Source organism: Fringilla coelebs, assembly GCF_963513975.1.
Source record: "Fringilla coelebs genome assembly, chromosome: 10".
Classification (NCBI taxonomy): Eukaryota; Metazoa; Chordata; class Aves; order Passeriformes; family Fringillidae; genus Fringilla; species Fringilla coelebs.
The window spans coordinates 8675415-8700576 of record NC_140036.1 but is presented as its reverse complement, the minus strand read 5'-3'; the positions used below and the strand labels follow the sequence as shown (position 1 = coordinate 8700576).

General features: G+C 41.8%; 1 protein-coding gene across 2 annotated transcripts; it reads left to right on the top strand.

The window, feature by feature from the left end:
- Positions 1 to 1600: 1600 nt before the first annotated feature.
- Positions 1601 to 25162, top strand: WDFY1 (WD repeat and FYVE domain containing 1). Of its 2 annotated transcripts, XM_084212381.1 has the most exons (12): positions 1601 to 1776; positions 7780 to 7847; positions 8584 to 8657; positions 9851 to 9905; positions 11263 to 11413; positions 14052 to 14164; positions 16522 to 16648; positions 18226 to 18331; positions 19669 to 19770; positions 20447 to 20577; positions 21546 to 21654; positions 22347 to 25162. In XM_084212381.1, the coding sequence occupies exons 1-12, from the start codon at positions 1640 to 1642 to the stop codon at positions 22404 to 22406; spliced, it is 1233 nt and encodes a 410-aa protein (XP_084068507.1). In that variant the 5' UTR covers positions 1601 to 1639; the 3' UTR covers positions 22407 to 25162. The 2 variants fall into 2 exon arrangements, with proteins under 2 accessions (XP_084068507.1, XP_084068508.1); XM_084212382.1 differs by lacking the exon at positions 7780 to 7847 and having other exon boundaries at positions 1645 to 1776.

Sequence of the window (25162 nt, the reverse complement as noted above, 5' to 3'; positions counted from 1 at the left end):
AGGTCAGCAGGATGATGAGTAGCAGATGATGAGGCCAGAGGGAATGTCTCATGTGATAAAAAAGGAAGGTTAAAAACAGCTCATAACCACTAGTCATCAAAAAAAAGTGTTTGGATAGTAGTTCTTGAAAACATTTCTCTGTGGATATGCCATCCTAGAGCTGCAGGTTCGTTCAGAATCCCTGCTGTGAAGCCTCTGTATGTGAGAACATCGAGAGCCAAATATATATGAGCCAAACTCACCTCTGACAACTGGCAGGAGTTAAGCAGGTCAGGCTTAAAAAGCAGAGGAATAGGTGAGTACAAGACTGAATAATAACCAGAGCATTGGGCAACAAGGCGCCTTTTGGTGTCTGCTTGGAACACAAATTATCATTCTGACTACAGATATGTCCACTGGGCCAAGCACTGCATTGCTACTCACAACCACAGGGAAACCTTGCACAGAAAGCATGGTCAAGGCCTGAAATATTGTGTTTGAAGGATTTTAGATCCAGCTATGCCAGGTATTTTGCTTAAGTAGTCATTGGCTGTTGTCTTGACTGGGATGATTTGCTAGGCCAGACCTGGAGTAATACTCTTGTCCTCAGTGACCAAGTCACTCTGGAAATACAGAGGAAAAATAAGGAAGCAGGGGAAAAAACTGAGGCAAAACAAAGTCTATTTAACCACATGTACCTTTAAAGCTTCAAGCTGGACCCATTCTTCCTGCATCTGTTTCCTTTGCTGTATAGCCAATCTCTCTTACTGGCTTTCTCAGCTGTAAAATTCCTCTTGAGACAGGGCAAGAGAAAGAAACTTACTGTCTGCTGCCCTCCACCAGGATCCTGGGGGAAGCCTCGTTCACCCTCCCTGACTGCAGGTGTGTGACATGGTCTGTGACAGCTTATCAAATGCCACAATCTCCAGCACCCTGCTCCAGGAGGTTTGTCTGCACCTCATCTTGGAGCTCATCTCTTTGGGCTCAGCTCTGTCTAGGCATTTTCAGTTAAGCCCAGTGTGTGCTGGCTATATCCAAATGCCAGTATTCAGATATAAGACCAAAAACCAAGCACCGAGGGGAGGAATTCTGCTGCTGGTTACCCAGCTACGTGGCCAACATTCCCATGCAGCGAACACAGAGAAAAGAACAGCGCAACCCAGCCGCTTAAGAACTTATAGGATGAAGGATTACAGCTGCTTTAACAGACAGAAAGGAGCTAATGTATTTCCTGTGACTACACGTCCTGCCTCAGCCCATATCCCTCCGTTAATTACCCCGGGGGGAACAGCCTTTCCTTTGCTGCCTTGCGGTGGCCCCGTGCCAGCGGCAGCGACTGGGCTCCTTCAGCCGGGGTCACGGCAACGACTTGTCATGGGCAGAGCCCACGGGAGAGCGCAGCCAGCCCCGCAGAACCGCGTGTTTGAGGCCGGGCACACCGGAGCGGACACGTCCGGCCCCGGGCAGGCGGCCGGAGCCCCCACCGCTAGATAATTTCTCCGCTCTTCCATGAAATACGGCCCGCGGCCCTCCCATTCCAGGCAATACGGCTGCGGCGGCCCGCCCCGCCCGTGACGGCATCGGCGCGCGTGGGGCTGCGCCGCTACTCGGGACACCTCGGCCCGGCGGGGCGGCGCCGCTACACGCAGCCTTACGGGCCATGGCCGCCGAGATCCACTCGCGGCCGCAGAGCCGCCGGCCCGTGCTGCTCAGCAAGGTCGAGGGGCACCAGGACGCCGTGAGCGCCGCGCTTCTCATCCCCAAGGAGGACGGCGTCATCACGGCCGGCGAGGACAGGTGACCGGGGGCCCGCTCCCCGCCGCGCAGGGCCGGGCCGCGGGGCTGGGGTGGGAGCCGGGGCAGCGGGGGTTGCCGAGGGGAATCCGGGTGCGCGCTGTGCCTTTGCCGGGAGGCGCTCAGGGACTTCGTGCCTGCGGCCGTAAGGAGAGCCGCGGAGCCGCGGTCCCGGGGAGGAAGATGCCCTGGGCTGTGAGGGAGGATTGGCTCGGCCCGGTGCGGGACGCGGGGCTGACACTTTCCCACCGGCGCGGAGAAGCTGCTGTGCTCCGTGCGCGCTGTCCTCCCCTGCGGGGCCCCGGGAAAAGCACAGCTCGTCCTGTGTGTGAACGGGTCCTGCAGAGCTCATGAGCAGAACCAGGAGTCAGGGAGTGAGTGTGTTTCCCTCGGCCTTCCGCTCTGCTGGCTGAAACATTTGCAGTGTGTCGCTGCTTCCCCTGCCCGTCGGGAGAGTTGGAGCTTCCCGAGCTGCTCCAGAGGAACGAGCCCATTCTTGTGGCTCGGTGTGCGGGTCCCGAACCTGCTTCCCTCTGGCTGAAGCCGCTCAGGGAGTGAGTTGGCAGATCTGAGGGGAGAGGGGATGATGAGCTGCTGTGCACAGTGCTTTCTGCTTGGAAGGGAAGGTGTCTTCAGAGTCTAACCCTGATTCTCGGCGCTGGCTCGTCTGCCACAGAAGCTGCTAATAAACAGTTAGTTACTCAGATGAAAGGAAAGTGGAAGTGAGGAAGCAGGGAGTACAGGGGGTTGTGGCCAGGAGAGTGGTCAGGGGTCTGCAGCGTATGGCGAGAGATAGAATTTCACCGGTGCCATGTGGAAAGTGACGCTTAAATGTGAAGAGGGATGGGAGATGCTTCTTAAGAAACTGTGGCTCCATTTGAAGCAACGGTGAACTTTTAAACGTACAAAAGTGCATTCTTTGAGGCATAGCTTGGTGTGGGGATAATTTTACTGTTATGCTATAAAACTTTTAAAACTAAATTTGCATTAATATTTGCATGAATTTTTGTTTGAAAAGCTTGACCTTGTGAGAAATAGGACGGTATGAGTGCTGAAAATCAGCAGAGCAACAGTGTTATCTGAACTGGGTTTTCTGGCATTTATTTTTAGGTCAAAAAGTGCAAACAGATCTGGTGTCTAGTTGGTTTGTGTCATCCCTTCCTATGGAGATGGCTTTGTGCAGTACATGTTGGATAACAGCTTTTGGTTGGGAATGGGCACCTTCCTTTTGTTCCAGTCACTTAGGTGTGATTGTTTGTGTCTAGTTTGCTTTGATGAGCTTCCTGAAGGAGGGAAGAGGAAATAATGATTTTTAAGACTCCATATCAGGGTTCACCATTCACAGTTTCATGGTAGAGGCTTGCAGAGGCTTGCCTGTGACAGCCAGTGCCAGCATTTAAACTCAAGGTCTAATGCCGAAGGTTAAGCAGTCTGCATGCTTAGGCTGCTGATAAGAGCCAAGGATGGAGCTGCATCTTTATCTGGGCAAGTTTTGATGTCAGATACAGACCTGTGCAAGGAGAGAGAGGCCACCACCCACCTTTGGTATGTGTAATTTCCAAGTGAGGCTGTGGACTTGTGGCTGGATTTGTGTCACCCACTTTACTGTGAGAAATTAAATCTTTAAACTTTCAGAAACCTGTATTACCTTTAATCTGGGATACCTCCTACAGTACATCAAAGCTTTCACCTACAGTTCAACATGTTGTCAAACAGTGCTCCCTGTTTGCTCGCTACAAGTGGGGTGTAGGTGTTAATACTGCCTAACTGCTTATGCTCCTGGCAGCAAAGTGCAGAGTACAAGGAGCACAAGAGCTGCTGTGTGTACTAAGAGCAGGGCTGAAGTATTTTTTATTGCATCTTAATGCAGCTAAGGCTGTCAAGTATTTCATAATAACCAGTCAGAAGAATGTGTTTACAAGTTGGGTAGTGAGGAAACATTGGTGCACAAACATTCCCTGGGAATGTTGTAGATTATTCCCTCATTAGAGCTACTCATTTTAGTTCTTCCTCTTTAAAATTATATTTCCTAGAATGAAAAGTAATGTTTTTATTTTTTCAGAGGATACAAAAAATTTCGTAGTAGATCTGTTAATGCCAACAAAATTCTATGATTTTTTTTAAGTTTTAAAGAGGAGAAAAGAAACAAGAATACCTGCAGGAGACAAAGAGTTAATTTTCCCAATCGGATTTTTCAGCAGGACACTTGCCATCTGGGAAGCTTTCTCAGAACTTATCTAGAAAGGATGATTAACTCTGTGTCCCTGTTGGCATCTTGTCTGACCCTGGCTGCAAGACAATGTTGGGAATTGTTGCAGTGTGTCCCTCAGCGGACAAATAGCTAAGGCAAGAGGAGTGTTTCCCAGCTGCAGCTGGGAGTGCTGAGGGATGATCAGCTGTGTACAAGACCCTAAATGTAAGATGAAAGTAATGTATTTACTACAGGCTAACAGGCACATTTCAATGCTGCTATTTGATGACCGTCAGTAGCTGCTTTAAGTACAGTATTAGCCTTTGTTGGCTTTTTTGCTTATGAAACTTTTATATTGGTCAGAAACATGGTTTAGTTTTAGCAGAAATTTGATAAAAACTATCAGCTGTGAGCTTCCATTGCGCTGTGATTAAACCAGATTCCTAATGCTGTTTTGGGAACAAGGTTGATAACAGTATAAATATTTTTGATTTAAGCTACCAGAAAGAGGCAGTATTCTGTTCTTGCTAGGAAAAGAACTGCCAGTGGTTGATTTTGGGTGGGAAAGCAGTTGTTGGTGGTTTGAAGGAGTTAGGAAGATGCAGTGCTGGGGACAGGGCTAGTGTAGCTGTGAAGTAACCTGCAGCAGTGCTGGTATTGTAACCGGTTTGGATTTGACTGTTGCTCTTTCATCATTCTCCCTCCCTGGCACCTGTGTTGTTGGTTTTCAGAGGGCAGCTGGTGTAGCAGGAGCACTGTTGGAACACAGCATTGTCTCTGCTCTCAAGCCCCAGGTTTTTTCTCCAGCACTGCTGGGTGCTTGCTCACTCTGTAAATGAAACAGTGATTGAGAACAATAAAAAATCTTGGAAATTGGTAAGGCCATAGTACCGCTTGAAGTGTGTCAGTATTGCTTTTGAGTGTCTTTTCACATTAAAAAATCCTATGCCAAAACCCCTTGGAATTGTGCTTCTATAAATGTGCATGCTTCCCAGCTGAAAGGAGCTTCTGGTTCAGTACTGAATGTTAGGGAAGTTTGGAGGTAATTTCTAATCTTTTTTTTTTAAATGTTTTGCTTCTTCCTGCCGCTCTGAGAGACATGAGTCTAGAATTTTAAAAGTCTGTATCTATCTCTGGGTGCTTCTTAATGATTTTCAGCATTTTTACAGCCTTACTGAGACTGCTGTCAAACAACCCTGTGTCTTTCAAGGCCCTTAGTAGGGAATGCTTAAGAAGTGAGCGGTAGCCAGCTCTTCTCAGGAACTGAGCACAGGATTCTTCATTAAATAAAGACCAAGTTTTGGGGAAAGTGCTGAAGACTCTAAGGCAGTTGTCATAACAAAGCAATTGAGTGGTTGAAGGAGATTGTGGGAGCAGCATTACTGGAGGACTTCTCTAGTCCTTTAAGACCTGGTATTTTACAAATTAATTTGTCCCAACATAAGGAGATGCATCACAAAAACAGGTCCGTAGGAGTGAGAACCAGGGAGAGGTGGCATTTTGGCAGAGGTCACTTGCTGACTACTGTGAAATGATCTCTTCAAATTTTGCTCAGTCAGAGCTTTATATAATTAGATATAAAGCTGTCTGACAGCTTATCTTTGGAAGCATGAGGCGAGCAGAGTCTAAATCTTACTTAAACCAAAATAAGAAGCTTTCAGAAGTTAATTTTGCTAGCTCTTGCAGCTATTTGCTTAGGCTCTTGACTTCACTGAGGGGCTGTACCATTGATGATCAACACAGAAGTTATAGTCCCATTAAATAATTTCTTAGAAAAAACAAATCTTTGCTTCCTTTATTCTAGTTCAGTACAGTTAACCACAATACTGAGAGGAAGCGAAGTCTGCTTTTGAAAAATCAGCAATGCATGATTTTGATCACCATGATAACTTATCATGTAATTTTTAAAAATAAAAGATAATTACATGACTTTGCCTAGAAGTGAAGAATTGAATTAGTAAGGGTGGAAGCCACCATCTGAGATGTTCAGAACAGTTTGAGTATGATGGAGCTGCTTTAAAAAGCAAGTTTAAAAGCTGATAAATGTGCATAGGTGCTAACCTGTGCTGGTGGTTGGCATCATTAGAATGACTTGAAAACATTGTTTTCCCCATATTCTGTGTTACCAAGAAATAGCAACGGCTCTTCTGAAGTGGTGACTCACTGACATAAGGTAGGCTGTTGAGTATTGTAAAGAGGACGTGATAGATTTTAAGAGACAGTCTTCATGCAAAATATTTAGTGACTAATAATTACTAGACTAATGTACATATGCCCCTAAACTTGTCAAAAAGTAACTTGATTTAAAAGCTGAAAATCATTGGTTTTGGGCAGTGTATGCTCATTTGTATTGCTTTCAAGTTTTCAAAAAGTAGTTCATTAAGGGTGGGTATTGTCTGCTTTATTTTTGAGTGGTCTTTTAAAGCCTTTAAATGGATTGCAAAATTAGACTGCTACTGTTGTATCTTGAGCAGTAAAACTTCTGAAAAGTTCTATTTGTGGTGCAAGACACTGGTCTGTCCCCCCCCCCCCCCCCCCCGGGCTCCTTTTGTTAAACTTTTTACTGTTGATCCTGTATGATGTCTAACTAATCAGTCCCCTAGTACTTTTCCAGAGAATTGTAAATACCAGAACTTTTTATTAGCTAACAGTAAACACAACAGCACATCTCAGTGAAGCCTCTTGACAGTGTTTCCAGGTACATATATTTACAGATCATTTAGGAATGAGGAAGTTGAATTTGAACAGTAACAAAAAGGCAAACAATGGTTTGGAGATGAAATTTCAAGAGGATTTAACCTTAACACTATCTACATGTGTGCTCTTAACTTCTTGATGTAGAGTCCCTTCAATGTGTCTGTTGTAGGAATGCTATTGACAATAGCTTTGCACTTCCACGCTGATACTCTTACATTCCTCCTCCCAGGATTTGACAGTCATTAGAGTAGTATAATGCTAAATGTTTGCAAGACCACTTATCCTTTCCTTCCAAGAGATGACTGTGGAAAGTTGCAAACTGAAGCCAGTTTTATAAAGAATCTTAGCATGCTGTCCAAGTCATCTTGTCAGCTTTTCGGTTAACATTTGACTGGCTCATCAATCCTGATCATATTTAGGGCAGAGAAGCAGTGCAAACCAACAACCACTAATATTGCTTGTCCTTTGGATTCCTACATGAGGGATTAGAGGCATGGCTTAGAGGAAATAATACTGAGTTAGATATGGTATCCTCTATGGATTCTTCATATTTGGGGATGGAGATGTCAGTAATGTGCTGTTCTAGAAGATGAGGTGCTTCTGTTATTAGTATTCAGTATTTGGCTTGATGAAGGGTGAGTTACACAGAGATGCTGTAAGAATTTAAAAGTTTGGACTTCCATAAGAAATTATTTGCAATTTTTTTTAATGTATCTGCTTAATCTGCTATAAACAAACTGTGGTTTGCTCTGCCAGAGATAGAAGGTTTCTGCAGTTTGAATTTGACTTATATCAACCAGAGCCAAGAAGGAGGTAAAGGGGTGCAATTTGTAGCAATTTCTGAGGTGAGCTGAAATAGTATTTCCATTTCATACTTACTGAAACTCCGTGTATAAATAATTTTGAAGAAAACTTTTCCAAATCCAAGGGTGCCTATTCTTAGTGCCAGTATTCTTGTTATGTTAGAGCAGTATTTGAGTGCTGTTATTTCTGTTATGTCGTTCCTCTATTGTATTTGAGTAGCACAAAAGCTAAGGGCAGTGGAGCTGACCCATAAGTAATGAAGTGGTTCAGATGTAGGGGATGATGCACTTACAGCTGCTCTTCCCATGCCACAGGACAATCCGAGTATGGCTGAAGAGAGACAGTGGGCAGTACTGGCCCAGCATCTATCACACCATGGCATGTAAGTACAATATGGATGTTGTAAGTGGTGGCCAGGCACAGTGTGGGTTTTGTACCTTTGCTGTGTGTAGGAACACTTCCTTTTCATTTCCTGAAGGGCTGGATCCCCTCAATGGTCTTGATTTTGGGAGTTTTGCAGCAAATCTAGCTCATGCTTTGATTTAAAACTAGCTGCATGGTGGATGAGATCTGTGGCAGTGTTCTGTCAGAACCACATCCTTCACCAGGTAAATCATTGTGGATCTGCAGCTGGAGGTGCCTCAAATGATGGCAGATAATTTGTCTGCCAGTTAAGTGAGCTATTTTAACTGCTAGCTGAAAGTTCATATGTAAGAATACTCTCAGCTTTCCAAGGTGTGCATTTTTCTCTTTCAGGGCTGCATTTGAGATAATTTTATTGAACTCAAGTTCTTAAGTGTAACCAGCTGTTGCTGTTAGCTTAGCTTTTCAGCTTTTTCTGTGTAAAATTCCTCTTGCTGAGTTGCACCTTGTGGCAGGACATCATGTTTGCATATGGTTCCTGTTGGTATAGCTGAGTTACAGTAGTCATGTTCCTGTCCTCAGCTTCACACGTGGGAATTGAACTGTCATTCCAAGAGACGTTAGCTAGGCAGACTAGTTTCTCTCAAACTAGTTGAACAGCTTTTGTCCTGAGTGAAAGAATTGACTTTTATTAAAGTCATGTGTATCCTAATACCTCTATTTAAATACTGTAATGTACTTGCTTTTTTTGACAGCACCATGTTCTGCCATGGCTTATCATCATGACAGCAGACGGATTTTTGTTGGCCAGGATAATGGAGCTATCATGGTAAGTTGTGGTGACTTTTCTTCTGAATGTAGGTTAGAATTGCTCAGATTGTCCATGTGTTGCTGGCAGCTGATAGTCTGTTTTCTTTCCATTCATTTTGGAATGCAGCTACTGCTAAATGGTTGAGCTTCTTGGCAGCTCAGATGAGATTTATGTGGGAGGACTGCAAAGCAAAGGTTCTTCTGGCTAGATGTGAGCCAGGTAGCCTCAAGAAGCCCTTGAGCCATTAGTGCAGCAGTGGTCCCAAACAATTTCACTTGCCAAGGATTTGTTTTGAGGGCAGTACAGTAAGCTGGGCAGAGTGCCATGGTGGTGCTCTGACAGGGGCTATGAACTGCAATTGGTTTGCCCCTGGCCAGGAGGATGGATCTGTCTGTATCCTGCCATGCACACATCTCTGGATTTGCTTGCTGCACATCTTTTTATGATATAGAAATTTCAACACTAGTTCTAAAATTATAAGAGGCTGGGTTCATCTCTTTTCTTGCTAGGAATTCTTTCTTCTCTCTTTGTATACTCTTGCTGTAGTTGCTGTCCTTGTCTTGGAGAGCATACACTTGGCAGAACAGAAACTGGCTTTTATTCTTCCCCCCTTGGTAAAGGAGGGAAATCTTGTGACTCTCAGATGCTTTAGTGGTTTCCTTTCTCTATGAAAATAAGGTCAAAGTAATAACTGCCCCATAAGGAACCAGGGTACTGCATAAGTGTCATAAAGAGTAATTCTACAGATAACTGCTATGAATAGCCTACAAAGAACTGCAGAGAATTCTAGTGATAACTACTGGAAATTTCAAGTTGAGACTTCTCAAATTTCATTAAGTCTAATGGATCAAATAAAGAACACCGTCACTTAAACCTGTCCATTGTGAAGTCACAAACATGCAAATCTTAAGTACTACAAGATAGTTTTGTTTGTCCTGCTGGGGACAAATGAGATCTTATCTCTTTCTATAACCTCCCTTCAGTAAACTCAGTTCTGAAAGATGTTCCCTGTTGAAAATTCAGTTAACTTAAAACCTTAATTTACAGTTGGTATTTCAGTGTGCTTTGCTCCAGCCTGAGAAGCTGCCTGTTTTTTGTGGGATATACTGCTGCTATGCAAATTTTGGTCTGTGAGGTTGCTGCTCCTTTTTGGGTATCAGTGTTGCTTTATGCCACTGTGGTGTCTTCTAACAATTTCACTTTGCTTTTAGGAGTTTCATATTTCTGAGGACTTCAATAAGATGAACTTTGTGAAGACCTATCCAGGTAAACAGTTAACCACTATGTACACTAATGTTTGTGTAGAGAGAAAGTATCTACAATGCTTGGGAAACTGGACACAGTCACAGATTAATCAAATCCAGATTTGCTTTAATTCTGACTGACCTTATAGTTGGTCACTTAGTTGGGGGATAACTGCCATAAGAAAAATAAAAATGTTCTTTCAGACAGCTGAGTCCAAGTTGTAATCATGATCATTAAGTTCACTACATCATTAGCCTGAAATGTTATGAGCCAGAACTAGTGAGCTTGGATTTTGCTCTTCAGGTGGAGTAGTTGTACTACATGAGTGTTGGTGTAAGAGCTTTATAAAGGTGATTTTGCTATTTGCAGTTTCTCTCCTTCTTGTAATCAATGTGCTTGGTTACTCCTAGCTTAAGGTAAGAGTCTGTACCTTCTCTGTCATCTTAGAGGAGCACAGGGATGAAAAAGAGCTAATTTTTCCACTATGTGGGAAATGGGGTTTGTGGGATTGTTCTAATATTTATAGAGATACTAATTTCAGCTTTTTTCTATACACATCCTTTAGAGAAATACAAAACTCAATTGCTGGTTAAAATTGGAATAATAATGTGAAAGGCCCGAAGGAAGCTCCTAAAGACTGTAGATTATGTAGCAAACAAAGTGCAGTTTGTCTTGTGACTCCCTGACACCGATAGAAGCAATGTTCTTGCTTGGGAGAAAAAGACCTTGTTCTTAAAGCAACAAAACCTCCCTTTATCCTAAGGGAGATGATTTGACAATTCAGTCAAGGGAAGTACTTCCGTCTTGGGGGGCAGGGGAAGCTTCTTTCTAAAGCATGTGTAACTTCTTGCTTAGTGGCAGCATTCTCAACAAAGCCTGGTGGGATTTAGTTGCTGCCACAGGAAGCAGTTTGAACGCCATGGACTAGATATCCTTTCAGGTGCTTAGAATTATGAATGTGAGCATAGCTCTCTGGGGTTAGGAAAAGATGGGTTTAGTAAAGCAATTCAGGTTTTTAGATGTGTTGCATTACTCCCCAGAAGTCCTGAGCTAACTAGAGGAAGCTGAGGGTTTGCTTGTTCCTTAACCTTGGGTATCTGGGCTGAACTCAGCTTCTCTCTCTCTGAGGGAAAGGCTTACATCAGCTGAGTGATGGGTTTGGTTCACTTGAGCTATTCAGAAGGCAAATTCTAAACAAAACTACGGGAACTTTTTCTTTCAGCCAAGATGCAAGTATAATATAATGGTGAAAGATCTCCCTTGGGCATTGCCTAGATAGCATTTTCAACCTCTATCTGTCTGAATTAGAATGGAAGTACAAAGTACACAGCACTTTGATTTTTGGGGGAAAATAGCCAGAATCTTTTTCTTGTCACAGCTCACCAGAATCGAGTGTCTGCTATTACTTTCTGCCTGGCATCAGAGTGGCTTATCAGCACAGGTCATGATAAGTGTATCAGCTGGATGTGCACCAGGAGTGGGAGCATGCTGGGGAGACATTACTTCACCTCTTGGGCCTCATGTCTACAGTATCCTTTAAAAATGATTGCTACCCTGAAAATGGAAGAGTACTTTGTTCCTTTACCTCAATTTGTTCCCATCTTTTCATGTATAAAAACTGGAGGGACATCTCTTGCAAGTCTGCTGACCCTTATTCTCATTAGAAGTTTCATACCTTTATTGCTGTTAGTGGTTGTTAGATAGCAGAAGAGACCTTGAGCTGCAGAAATCCCAGTCTGTACTAGTTGCAAATTTTGAAGTGTCTGTCTGTAATATCTTGTGGCAGTGACAGTATTTATAGCCTGGCCCACAGACTTCCAGGGCAAGTCACTTTGTTCAACAGATGCCAGTGTGCCTTTGAGTCCTTCCAGAGCATAAAACATCATGAAACCCCTTTGGACTATTTTAATTTTTTCTATCTTTGCTCAAGTTAATATTTTCTATCTTTAAGCTACCAGGTATATTGAAACTTTATTCACCAGTAGTAATTTGTCTGTGTACAATTTGCTTTCTGTAAACTATGTTTAACTGCAGCATTTGCAGCTTAGATACTCTGTCTATTCAGCTGTAAGTACTTCAGGGCATTCTTTACCCTATGTAAAAGACATACAAACCCAATAGCTTGAAAGGTAGTTCACATATCAAAGCTTTTGAAAGCAAACTAAACTAAACTAAAACTGGTTTTTTAGCACTTGCTAATGGTGGCAGTTTAGATGTGGCTGGACAGTAATTGAAGGTATTGGTTGCTGTATGAGGTTTGATGGCAATAATGTTTTAGAAGTAGCAAGATTGAAAAACGGAAACAGGTCAACATCATCTCTTGAAAACATGAAGCCCTTTCTAGAGTGGCTGTATACCTGCGTCCTGGTAAGAAGCTGGGAGGAAAACTCAGTTGCCAGCTGCATGTCTGTCCTTCTGAGGTCTCCCATCTGTGCAGACCCTGCCTTACTGGCTGAAGAACTGCCAGGTTTGTACTGTTGTACTGCTGCTCTTTTTTGGAGCCCAGGGGAGTTGTGTCCCACAAAACATTCCACGTGCAGCTCACCTCAGCTGAATGCAGCACAGAATAGGTTAAAGCTGGTGTGTGTATTGGAGACCAGCTCACAGCAATCTGGTGAACAGTCTGAGCCTCACTGAATTCAGTGGCTTCTATAGCTAATGCTATTGCAAATAATGGCAGAGTTTATTATTAAAATGGAAAAAAGACTATGACCTTTGTATCAATATAAAAATAAATTTCCATTGAAGAACTTGACATTTGAAAATCCATTTTAATTTATCTGCCTTTGGATTTGTATTAGGAAGAACCAGCTTGCTGGTGTGTGTACTAGGTGCTTGGCCTCCCTATCAGGAGGCTCCTTAGAACATTGTTTGTTAATGATCCTATGTGTAAGCTTCTGAAAAACACAGCAGAGTGCCTATTCTTTACTGGATTAGTGGGGATAAGGCAAGCCTGAACTTCAAGATGAAGAAAGGATCACATGTTGAGGAAGCTAGAGGATTTGTTGAAAGTAAATTGTTTATCTCATGATACTAAAGGCTTAAGAGACTTTGGAATGTCATCAGATGGCAGAGCCTCTGCATTTTCACTTAGGGTGGTGGGTTTTTTGGTAAACTGTCCTTAAGTTAGCCTTTGTTATATACCAGAAGCTACTTTTCTAGCTGCTGTTTGTGGTTTTTTGTGGTTCAAGGAGAACTCCTAAGTTTATCCACAGCTCTTGGGTTATGTGGTGTCAGCTGCATGGGTCTTTTATAGCTCTTGCTTATATTCTGAATAACAAAAGTCTTCTAAAAGCAGCAAATCATCTAGTTCCATTGGCTTGCCATGCTTTGGTTTCTAGAGTTCATAGCTGCATCGTGGCAAAAACCGACTATCAGAACTGTTATGAGGTGTAATGCTTTTGCCCAATGAGCCACCATCTTAATGGATCCCATGTTAGGATGTGGTGTGGCTTTTATCTCAGTGTTAACTGACAGAATCCTTGCTGAAATTAGGTCAGTTTGCAATACCACACTCAAGGACCTGCATTGGTAAACTGGGAAGTCCAGAGAACAGGACAAGAAATGAGACAGTCTCACCTTGGCAGTAGCCAGAACATTGTGAGTTTACTTCCACTGTAAGGTGAACTCGTTGTGGAGGGTCAGCATCCTTGTATCTTGGTTTTCCTCTCCTGGGGATATCAACATGCTAGAAAATGAAGGGTTTATTGCAGAAGATACCAGGTAAGACTGAATGCAGCCCAGTGTCCAGTGGGGTGCTCCTAATGGTTGCAGAGAGCTCTGCACTGCAACAAGTAGCCTGGTGAGTTTTGGCATCTTGTAAACAGCCATGAGTGTGTTCTGTAAAGAGCTGCTAGAAATGGCCTGAAGCTACTTGGCTTGCCTTAAACTAGGGCATGGATTATCTCGTGGCTTTCTCCAGTGGCTTTCTAAAACACTTCTCTCTTTTTTTTATACAATTTTACTTGTACATGTGGGGAAGTGTGATGAGAAGGAAGGAATCACAAAAGTTTATTACAGTCTCCAACCACTTTAAAAGTAATTATGTAAATATTTATCTGGCATATTAAAATGTTCTTTTCCATTTTTTTCGACTCTGTAGCTGATTGTTTCAGTCATTTAAAGTATTCTTTGAACAAATGAAGCTTCTCCTTGACTGGTGTTTAGATATGATCATGAAACTCAGCATGCATTTGTTGGTGATTATTCTGGACAGATCACTCTTCTGAAGCTGGAGCAGAATACCTGTTCAGTTATCACAACCCTTAAAGGGCATGAAGGTAAAGTAACTCTTTGTCTTAAAGCTACTTGTCCCAGATATGGTATCTCTTTGTAAATTGGGGTGAGATGTTCAGTGGCATATCTGCCTCTTAAGAGTAGGTACTGAATGAAAAACCAGTACAGGGTAGTGGTTATCATAAGCTGTTTCAAGCTGTACTTGACTTCCTGTTAAAGAACAAACATTCTTGCTGAAAGGAAGTCTTAGCCTTATAAATACCTACAGGTATTTTTATTATAGCTGAAAAACAAAAGTAAACATATGCATTCAGTTAAACACAAGTTATCCACTAGATGGCCACCTTTAAAAGCTTTAGTCTCAACATTTGAGAAACTGCCTAGTCTGAGGCAAATGTCTCATCCTCTACAGTACAACTGAAGTCCTTATATCAAATGAAGAATCAGGTGGTCCATAACATGATACAGAGCCACTGTCTGCTGCAATGAGTAAGGCAAGAATGCAAATCACAGAATAATGTGTAACTTGATAATATGCTGAGAAAAATAAACAAGAGAATGCCTTTTCCCATGTGGTACTTGCAACTTTCAAATCAGCTGACAATTTGCATGTGGGTAGGGATGAACTGCTGGGTCATGAGTCTCTGACCCGCTGGAAAAGGCTGCCTTGTTTAACAGCTAGAAGTATAGAGTAGGCTTTGTTAAAGCTGGGTAGACTGCTGATCTACAGATGACTGTAAAATGATACAGCTGGTTTTGAATGCAGGAGGTAAGTTGAAAATATCAAGTGTTAAATGTCTCTTCTGCTTTCAAGGAGAATTTCAGATTGTTTCAGTTTAGAACAAAATCATTCTCTTGGCCCTAGAGACTCCTTTACCTCTCTATACTTTTGCACTGGTTTGTGTTCAAATGCAACTTCTTGGTAGATGTTACAGTTAGTCTGAAAGCAGTATGTCTGTGTGCACTTTCTTGTAGTGTGTATTCTGTCTCTTGAGTTGTGGTGGGCTTCCAAGCACCCACTTCAGCAGTGCTGTCCACACAGCAGCCACCTTTGGCTCATATATTTCCAAATGGTGACTGTGATCCTTAAAACAAGAATTGAGCTACCATAAAAATTATTTCAGGGGCAGAAACAGATTTTTCTTCAACTGGTATTGTACTATTCATTTAATCTTCTTTCCTTTATTTTTTTTTTAAAGCAAATCAGATTATGTGTAACTTTTTTTTTCTCCACCATATTTGTATAATATTCTCGAGATCTAGTAACTCTAAACTTAAATGGCATCAAATTCTCCTTTGAGTGCAGTTGTGTTTGACAGACTTTAAAAGTCTGATTTCATCTTGTTTGCTTTCTAGCTCTTGCAAAGTGTGACTTCATAAGCAAGCAGTTGCTTTGCAGTTTAAATGGTTTCAGAGTTTGTTCTCAGCTTCCAGAATTCACCATGTATGTATAACAGCATGCTCTGTGTAATGTTGAGATAATACTCAAAGTTAATGCCTTTTTGGTGCACATGCTATTTCCAAATGGGTCAGTCTGAAAACAGCATAGCCCTAAAGATGGCAAAAAAAAAAAAAAAATCTCATGATTCAGAGCATTGCAAAGAACTGGTTTGGGCTCTAATTACCATTCATCATCTTGGTTTTGGACTAACAAGGCTTTTGATGACAACTGAGCAATAGAAGGATCTTTAAAGGGAAGGGGGAAGGATTTCTGCAAGGAAATAAAATGTCCCAATTTCACAACTACAAGGTGGCATGAGTAAGAAAATTACTCTTTTAGTGTATTGGCTAGATTACCATGGGTATGGGTTTAGTATAAGGCTGCTACTATCAGATGACTCATTTCTTTCTATCCTTAATTCACAGTTGCACTGGGCCTTCTGAAATCTAGTTTTGTAATTTAGTGAGTAGTGGCAGATTTGCTAACAGCAGTGAAGTTCTCACTTTGTTTCTTAGTCCAGCTATTTTAAGGTTATAAATGGTTATGTGGGGGAGTTGCTTTAGCTGAGAACACTGCGAGCTGTGCTGCAACCAGTGACCAAGCACCTCACTGTGCTGTAGATACTGGTTTCTGCTTGGCAAGTGTTGGTGCTTCTGTCTTCCAAAGCTCACATAGCAGCCTGGCAACTCTTAAAATCACCTACCTAAATACAAAGAGCAGAACTCAGACTTTCTGGCTTATGCTATATCTGTCTTCTTAGGGACATCTGTTTTGTTGTCCAGTATTTCTTGCCCCTCTGTCTGGACTGCACTTTGCTGTTGGATGCTTCCTTTGCCTTAAGGCTTCCACTATGTTACTGGTATAAGGCAGTACCTCAGGTTTCACTTTAATGCTCCAGGAGGGCATCACTGTGTTGGGGAGTCAGTCCCTTACATCTAACTGCAGAATGTTCTTTCCTAGGGAGCATTACTTCCCTCTGGTGGGATCCTGTCCAACGGCTGCTCTTCTCAGGTGCCTCTGACCACAGCATTATCATGTGGGATATTGGTGGAAGGAAGGGGCGAACACTGCTGCTCCAGGGACACCAGTATGTAATGGAGTCTTATTTTTCATACACATCCTGTAATGAACACACAGTCCCAGGAAGACTAAATAGCATGGCAAGATATTTGAATCATTGTGAAAAATGGAGAAAATTACTCTTTGCAGAACCCTGAGTGCTTTCAAGGGGAAGAAGGATAATCGGTACTATTAAGGCCTTACTGATAAAGCTTTTTTCTTTTTCATGTTTAATACATTTATATTACCATGGTTTAGAAGTAACACAGAAATACTTTATAGAAAGTGGTGGGTAAAAATTCTAAATCATCTGGTTTGGCCTTTATTTAAAAATTGCACGTGTCTGTATTGTAAATACTGCACTGAGTTACCTGTGAGAGAAGGGCTAGAACCTTTATGTATAAGCATGTTCATGTATGCATATAAAATAAGCTTCGATATGTTCCTGTTCTCTCTGTCTTTCTGTCAGTGATAACTGATAGTTGATAACTGATTGGTTAAAGTACAGGGGTAGTCTCTCAACTTCAGAGTGTTATGTTTCCCCTTTTTTGAAGTTGAAGTAGTTGTCTGTAACAATCAACTCTTAATTTTTAGAGACCCAACACTAGCTGCCATTTTTATATGTAGAGCTCTAATTCAGTCTGACAGGCAGTTCACCCCTGAAGATATATTCTACTTAGAAATGCACCAGTAGTAAAGATTTTTTTTATATTTAAAGATACTTGTATAGTGTGTTCTCCTCTTGTCTAATTCCATAGATGCTCCATCTACCTTTGATCAAGACTGATAGCCTTAGCTCTAGAACTCTTATGAAATCTTGAGGGTTTAGTCTTATGGCTAACGAATTAAAAATAGAGCCTTGGTTACAAAAAAGAAACTGAAGTCAGTGACTGGAGGACTTTGTACTGCTCTTACTTCTGCCTCATGTGTCCTAGTGAAGTCTTGTAACACTTTGGTTCTCTTTATAGTGTATGGGAAAGTAAGTTCTTCTGAGAAGCAGAATGACTTTTTAATTCAATTTAGATGTTGCAAAGCAGTTTGATACTAGTCAGATTCTTTGTTTAAATACTTAGGGCAGACTTTTGTTTTGACATGACTTTCTTTAGGATAAATTGTCTTATTGGTGAATGCCTACTTAGCTTTGCAGCTACAGCCTGACTGTGATTTGTTAGCAAAAGTGGAACCTCTCTCTGCTGCTTAGTTGCATCTTGAAACAAATATTTCTCTTTATTTTTCCAGTTGTTTCTGTTTTGACAAGTGACTCTCCTTGCCAACCTAGAAGAGTATTTGCACATGCACTCTCAGTCAGTTGACATTCAGTTCACCATCAGGGCTTGCTGCCAGCAAATGTTAACATGGAACTGTACCTCTGGTATTCTGGTCAGGCCTGTAAGAACACTCTCAGTAACATCCTGATGCTAGGATAGTGCTCAGGTGACAGCATCTGTTCACTCATCCTCAGAGCTCTACTTAGTTGGCTTAGCAAACTGAAAATTAGTTGTGGCCTTCCTCAGTAGCTTTATTTACAAGTAGGAATCAGGGTTTGCTGAGAAACCAAGCTTTGTTTAAATACCTGTGGGTAACTGGTGTGTGCTTTGTTGGCAGTGACAAGGTGCAGGCTATCTGCTACATCCAGCTGACACGGCAGCTGGTGTCTTGTTCAGCTGATGGAGGAATTGCTGTTTGGAACATGGATATCAGCCGAGAAGAGGTAACTTCATGTCATGGGTCTAAGATTTTTTCTTTCCCCTTTTCAGAGACTAATGTGACTGTCCTTAGTGAGTTCTGCTGGCTGCTTCCCTCATGTTGTCTGATGCTTTAAAGCTGAATGATATTATTGAAACCTGTTCTGTTCTAATGGCTGTCCATGCTGCATGTAGTAAATGGGTTCCCAGGACAGGAAAAGTGCAGAAGATGCTTTGGACTGCTTAGAGTTTTTCTCAAAGAAACAACAGGTTCACTGGAATGGTTGTGGCCTTTGCTTCTGGAACAATCTGAAGCAGTCAAACTGTTGCAGAAGAGAAACCAAAGGACTGTGCTTCAATAATCTTCAAATAAGTTCTCAATGTGTCAAAGCAGGTAAAAAAGTGAGAGGCAGATTTTGAGATGCAGCTCAGAAGGTAGAGGTTCAGTCCCCAGGCAACATTTTTTTTTAAATATCTCAGTACACAGCAATTGACCCAGCTAAACACTTTCTATCTGCATCAGTTTATATCCATGGTGGTGCAAGTGAGAGTGTTCTTGTTTTCTTACTCTCAGCAATGTAAGTGAATTGAAGAGAAAAAATGCTTTGCTGTTCCAGCTTTGCTCCTGTCAAGTTTCAGGGAGACTTCCTCATGAGATGTATAAAGTTGTATAGAATATACATGTTCAAATTCAAGTCCATGTACTAAAAATATTGTGCCTCTCTTTCTGTCTCTTACTGGGATGTTCAGTTAAAGTATCTGAGAGAGCTGAAATGTGTAAAAGCTCTATTTTCATTTGGCCTAGTCCATTTATGGCAGGAAAAGTGTGTGGGTGGGAGAAGGGATGCTTAACGAAGATGGGGGCAGGATGGAAAATGCAGATGAATTCCTAACTATTTCAAACTGCAATCCCATGGAAGTGGAAAAGATAATTACTCACAGAATTTACTTCTGGACACCCCCTTTCTTAAAGGGGATTACTGCCTCATAGCTTCTGCACTTTGGACTACACTGGTCCTTAAAAGCCATCCCGACAACCAGAGCAGCAGTCTTTGAATGCCTGCAGTAGGTTTAGTAACATAGGTGTTTGAATGAGTTTTCTTATTAAGGCAGTAATATAACATATTACTGTAGGCTTAAAAAGTGTAGGAAGTGTGTAGGTAATCAGTAACTGTATTCTTGGGTTTGAGGTTTTTGTGCTAAGCTTTCTTTGTACTATGCTCTAGGCAATTTATTGTTGTAATGTCCAGAACTGAACCAGGGCATCTTTCCAAGTAAGACTTTACTTTGGGTTCTTAAACTTCCTTGACTGTTGTGTGAGGGAAAACAGTTCTGATTGCTTACATTTCCTGCTCTTTTCTAGGCTCCCCAATGGCTAGAAAGTGATTCGTGTCAGAAGTGTGAGCAGCCTTTCTTCTGGAATATAAAGCAAATGTGGGACACAAAGACGATAGGGTTGAGACAGGTGAGATGGCTGGTTTCAGTGCTTAGCTGTACTTCAGCACTTGAGCAAAATGTAAACAGAAGACCACTAAGGCTGCTAGATCTTTTAATCTCTTGGTATTTTTGCTCCTTTGAAGTGAGGTATATTGAGAAGTTACAGCTTCTAAGCACTGCTAAGACATTTCCAAATTCTGTGATATGTGTTGCATCAAACTTCCGTCACAGGTCAAAGCAGACTGTGCTAGGAGTGTTCTGTTGGATTTCTCTCAATATTTGCATGCTTTGGAACTATGGATAGCTAATCCTCAAGTGTTGTGTAAAATGGCAAACAGTACCCCATAAGTGAGAATGTAGATAGATGCTCACTCCAGTGAAGCACTAATGGCCCTGTTCTTACTGCACCAGAATGTTTTTAACTGGGTTGCTTGTTCAAAACTCTTTTTCCCCTTCTCCCAGAAGGAGCTTGCCAGAGAAGAGGATATACACAGAGTATGGAGCTAAATCCATAAATGATCCAAGTCACTGTTCAGAACTCCAGAGACATTGGTCTTTGGTTGAAGAAACAGGGTGTTTCCTAGCAGGTTGCTTTCTAACAGGTTGCAAAACAGAAGCTTTGTTTTTGTTGTGCAGTGGACACTTGTATGGTTGTCAAGTGACATGGTATAGTGACTTGTTGATTTTCTTCTTCCTCCATGAAGCATCATTGCAGAAAATGTGGGCAGGCAGTGTGTGGCAAGTGCAGCACCAAACGGTCGAGCTACCCAATCATGGGATTTGAGTTCCAGGTCCGTGTCTGTGATTCCTGTTTTGAGTCCATCAAGGATGAAGAGTGAGTATTAGGGAGTAATAAACTGTAGTAACACCGCTGGTGTGCAGAAACCCTTGGGCTTGCTCCACATCCACACACAATGCTACAGAACACGCTGAGCTGACTCTGCTATTAGGCCTTGGGATCTGAAAGCACTGTGATAGCAGAGATTCCCCATCTGCCTCTGCAAGTGCATTTGGATCAGATATAGAATTACAACATTTTTATCCTTTTTTAGTTCTTCTTTTGCAGGATCCCAGATCTAGACTAGAGATATATTTGTCTCAACATTTCAGTTTAGTTAAAAGCTATTGATTCCACTTAACATTGCTAAGTGGGTGCCAGGCAATGCATTACAGCTACTCGGATGTATATGCATTAGTTCATGTACAGTTTTTAAAACTTTGGGGATATTCTTCAGAACTCAACACTATTTTCCCCATGCAAGCAAATCAGGTTAAACATCATTTTCTGTCTCATTAAACTTGTCTTAGAAATGAAGGGACCCCTTTTCTTTTGGTATGAACAGAATAATCAGATATGAAAATTTTGGGAGTGTTTGGGGTTTTTTTGTTGTGTTTTGGGGTTTTTCGTTATTGGGACTTTTTGTTTGCTTGGGGTTCGGTTTTTTGGAACAGTAGGATGCTGTGCCCTTGGTGGCTTCTGTAGCCAGCAGGGGAAAAATGTAGCTGAACTTGACTTTGTTAACCAGGAGTAGAAGTATTTGCTAATTCAATGTCCCACTTCTGTTCTAGTATTGTTAACAGTCAGGCTGCAGAAAATGTCACACCTGTACAACTCCACAAGCAGTGCCTTAGCATGACTTGCTAATTTAATTCTATTCCCTTTTATATGGCACTGCAGCTCTTGGAATAGATTTATTAGTACTTGAGCAACTTAATTTTCTTTTAAGTTTATTTTACACTGCTATAATGATGCCATGAAGCTTCATCTGTTGGCTGGCTTTCATTTCAATTGTTCTTGTGCAGCCGTACTTCCCTGGCAACCTTTCATGAAGGCAAACACAACATTTCACACATGTCCATGGACATCTCCAGAGGGCTAATGGTGACTTGTGGGAGCGACCGGATTGTAAAGGTATTGCTGCATCTCTTCCTTGCATTTCTAGGAGATATGTAAGAGAGTCATTTTTGTATATTCTTCCTTTTTTTTTCTGACAACTATTGCTACAAGCTATCTATTGTGTGAAGATGGAATTGTATTTGCTAACCTGTTCTGCAGCTGAATGAGGAAATGCCTTGTAACTCCACTGTATGGAGTGCAGCTGTTGTCTCTGAACAAACATAGCAGGCATGGGCAGCAGGAGAATCTGCCAGCAGCCCCAAAAACACACACCTGAGGAAATGTGCAGGTTCCTTTGCTCTGAGCTCCATGGCTTGGAGCATGGCCACTGAAAGCCCTTGTTATGAGACAGTGACATGGAGCTCAGACTGATATGAAATGTTGTTGTGCCTGGGCTCTACATTCACCATGCATGTCTGAACTGAGACTGTGCCATCCTGTTCTTGTTTGGTTCTAAGCATGTCTGTGACAAACTGCATAGTACTTCTTAAAACAGACCTACACAGAAGTTCAAGACTCTTAAGCCCCAAATTTGGCTTTTGGTTTGTAATGCTGCTGCAACTCTTGATGAGATTTTCCTCAAGCATAGGTTAAAAAGGAGTTGTTACCTTTTGTCCAGGGATATCTGTGTTTGCTTCTGTGCCTCTTGCAGAAGGACCTGTGGGTCTGACACTAATGCTGTGCAATTCTCCACAATTCTCCTCCAGATCTGGGACATGACGCCAGTAGTTGGTTGCAGCCTTGCCACTGGGTTCTCCTCTCGCTGATCTCCTCTGTGGCAGGTTTATGCACCTTATGTACAGCAATATGCACCGAATGAATGGAACCCTCCTCAAGAATATTACTGCAAACACTGGTTGCTTGATTCTCCTCTTGCTGCTGTTCCAGGATGGACAGTCACCCTTGTAGAGCACAGCTTTTCTCTTGGGCTCCCCGGGAATCTCCGTGGTGCTGAAGCGCGGTTCCGCAGCCTCTCAGACTGACATGAACGGTTTATCTGCAATACGACACCTGGGTGGAAGGACCTGTTGTCTCTCAGTTTACATATGTAGTGTTAACAATGTGCTATCTCTGCTGATATATCTTGTACAGATACCTTGTAGCTAAAACATTACCAGAGTAAAATGAGTAGTAAATTCAATTTGTGCAAATAGTAAAATAACTTATTCTCTTGTCCAAAAAGCAGTTCTGTTGAAATGTTTTTGAGCAGTCACTGTCTCAATTGCCTCCAAAAGATATCTTGGTTATTCCTATGGAAGGAGGAGATAGTTTCAAGTGGAAGGTAACTTCTTTCAGATGAGATAGTAAGAGAACCTTTGATCACACTAGGTCTTTTATTGGCTTTCTTGTAGTGTTTGTCTTCAAGTTCAATTGTTAGTGAAATCATTTTGTGGAACAGCTGTTCTGTGTAGGTAGCTGGTGAGTCTGCAAACAATCCTGGGCTTTTTATGTAGTGTTTTAGCATAGCTGATAAACTTCTGTAGTTATGAAAACATGCAGCCCACCTACTCTAAAGACTGGCCACAGGTGTGAGCCATGTACTCTGACAACTGTAATGTTGTCAGAATGGAAACCTAAACAAATTTGCCTTGTTACAAGGAACAGTTAAGAAAAAATGGCCAGCTAAATTTTAGAGATTTTTTTCTGTGGAAAGGCTGATGTTCTTTAATGTTAGGGAACCTGTCTCTGCTAAAGTACAGCATAAATTCAAATACCGTCTTGATGTTGCTTAAAACAGATAAATACTGAGCAATAATTACTGAGGTACAGAACAGCTGCTTTTTTCCCTGCACCTAAGAGTGTTAATCCTGAGATATCTATATTGATAATTTCCTGTTTCAAAGCTGAGAAGTATGAAGAGCTGTGAGGCTTTTATGACTGTGCAGTTGGCACATACAGGAAATAACTAGTGAGAGATACTGTCAGTAAACTGGTTTGTCAGTTGAGTGAATCTCCTACATTTGAATACTGTAAAGAAGAATCTATTTTGTAACTTTGGAAGGTAAGGTGATATGTCACAGAGTTTAAGCTTGGAGCTGTTAAGATTTATCTGAAAACAGATGCAATATGTGTGAGGACAAAAAAAGATAGGTCAGCTGGCCTGGAATAGGTGGTGTTACACAATTATCAAAGGTAATATGCTCTTTCTGGCTGAAGAGTTGAGGGTTAGACTGTCTTTACTTACAGCAACAATCAAGTGGTGCTATGAGTGTTAGTGAATTCAAGTCCTAGGTGTGTAACTTGACACTAATAATCTGCATTGGACCATGCTGTAGGCTGAAATAGATTAAGATCATTAATACATGGTGATTGACTTGCATTTTAAGCCAAAAATCTGATAGTCTCCAAAGGGCATTAGAATCCAGAATATGATAGTTACTGTTACTTTGTCTGCTTTTCCGTGGGCCTTCTCTGGAAGTTTTGTGAAGAGTTTTTATTTGCTGGCCTTATTGGGCCACTGAAGAATAAACAAAATCATCTTTTGTGGGGATCCCAAAACTTGTCTTGCCTTCAGTCCAGGATTTAGCTCTTGTCACACCCATTTGATTCAACTCTGCCTACATGCTGTATTGCTTAGGTTTTTTGGGAAGACTTATTTCTAAGGTGCTGAGAAAAAGAACAGTTGCAGCTTTATGCTCTGAAGGCCTTCACCCTTCGGGGTGAATAAGCTCTAGGAAGTCTCTGCATTCACTTTCAGACTTCATCCTGTCCAGTTCTGGAAGAGAACAGAAGCCTTCTTCCTCACAGCATGTAAGGCAGAACATGAATTACTGTGCTAGAATTGTTTAATATCCCACTGTAATAAGTTAGGAGGATCTAGGGTGTGAGTTAAGGTGGGAGATTGATGTAGATGTGCAATGAGTATCATATTTTTCAACCCAGACATCCTGAAACCTATACCCACAATGCTGAGGTGTGACTCCTTTGCAGTTAGCACTCCAGAACTCAACTTTTTTAGTTCTGATTACTCAATGTGCCCCTCCTTAGCACACAGCTCCCCCCTCCCTTCCCTGTGAATTCTTCCTCTGCCTCTTTACATTATGTTTTTGCCACTAGATAATATATTCTCTACTGCCTAAGGAATCTATTTTCTATAATTGATATACTTAAAGATGTGTCAGTTCAGATATAATGACAGTTATGGCCACTAAATCATTAGTCTTTTAAGTATACTCTTGGTGTTGAATGAGTAATGCTCACAAACCACTAAAGAGAGAGTAGTTTTGTTTATAAACAACTATTTTGAAGGCACTCATTCTCTCATCAAACTGAACATACTTAGCTATGTCAGCTCAAGTGTGCAATTACTGAGAAGCCTTGATTTGAAGCATTACAGATCTCATGTGTGTAACCTCTTCTATTGGGGCAGGGAAGGGGAGCAAAGGGTACTAATATGTGTTAATTCTTTCCTAGTTGTATTTCTGTACCCTACATAGTTAAGAGAATCTAGATAAATCTGTCCTTTGCTCCTCCTTGTCTGTTTTTTAAATTTTGATTACATGTACAATAAAATATTTCTGGA

Bases quoted from the DNA above. Each gene is read 5' to 3' on its own strand.
- WDFY1 (XM_084212381.1), top strand. From the start codon at position 1,640: ATGGCCGCCGAGATCCACTCGCGGCCGCAGAGCCGCCGGCCCGTGCTG. The intron at 9,906-11,262 runs GTAAACAGTTAA...TTCTTGTCACAG, and splicing joins CTTTGTGAAGACCTATCCAG to CTCACCAGAATCGAGTGTCT. The intron at 11,414-14,051 runs GTATCCTTTAAA...ACTGGTGTTTAG, and splicing joins TCTTGGGCCTCATGTCTACA to ATATGATCATGAAACTCAGC.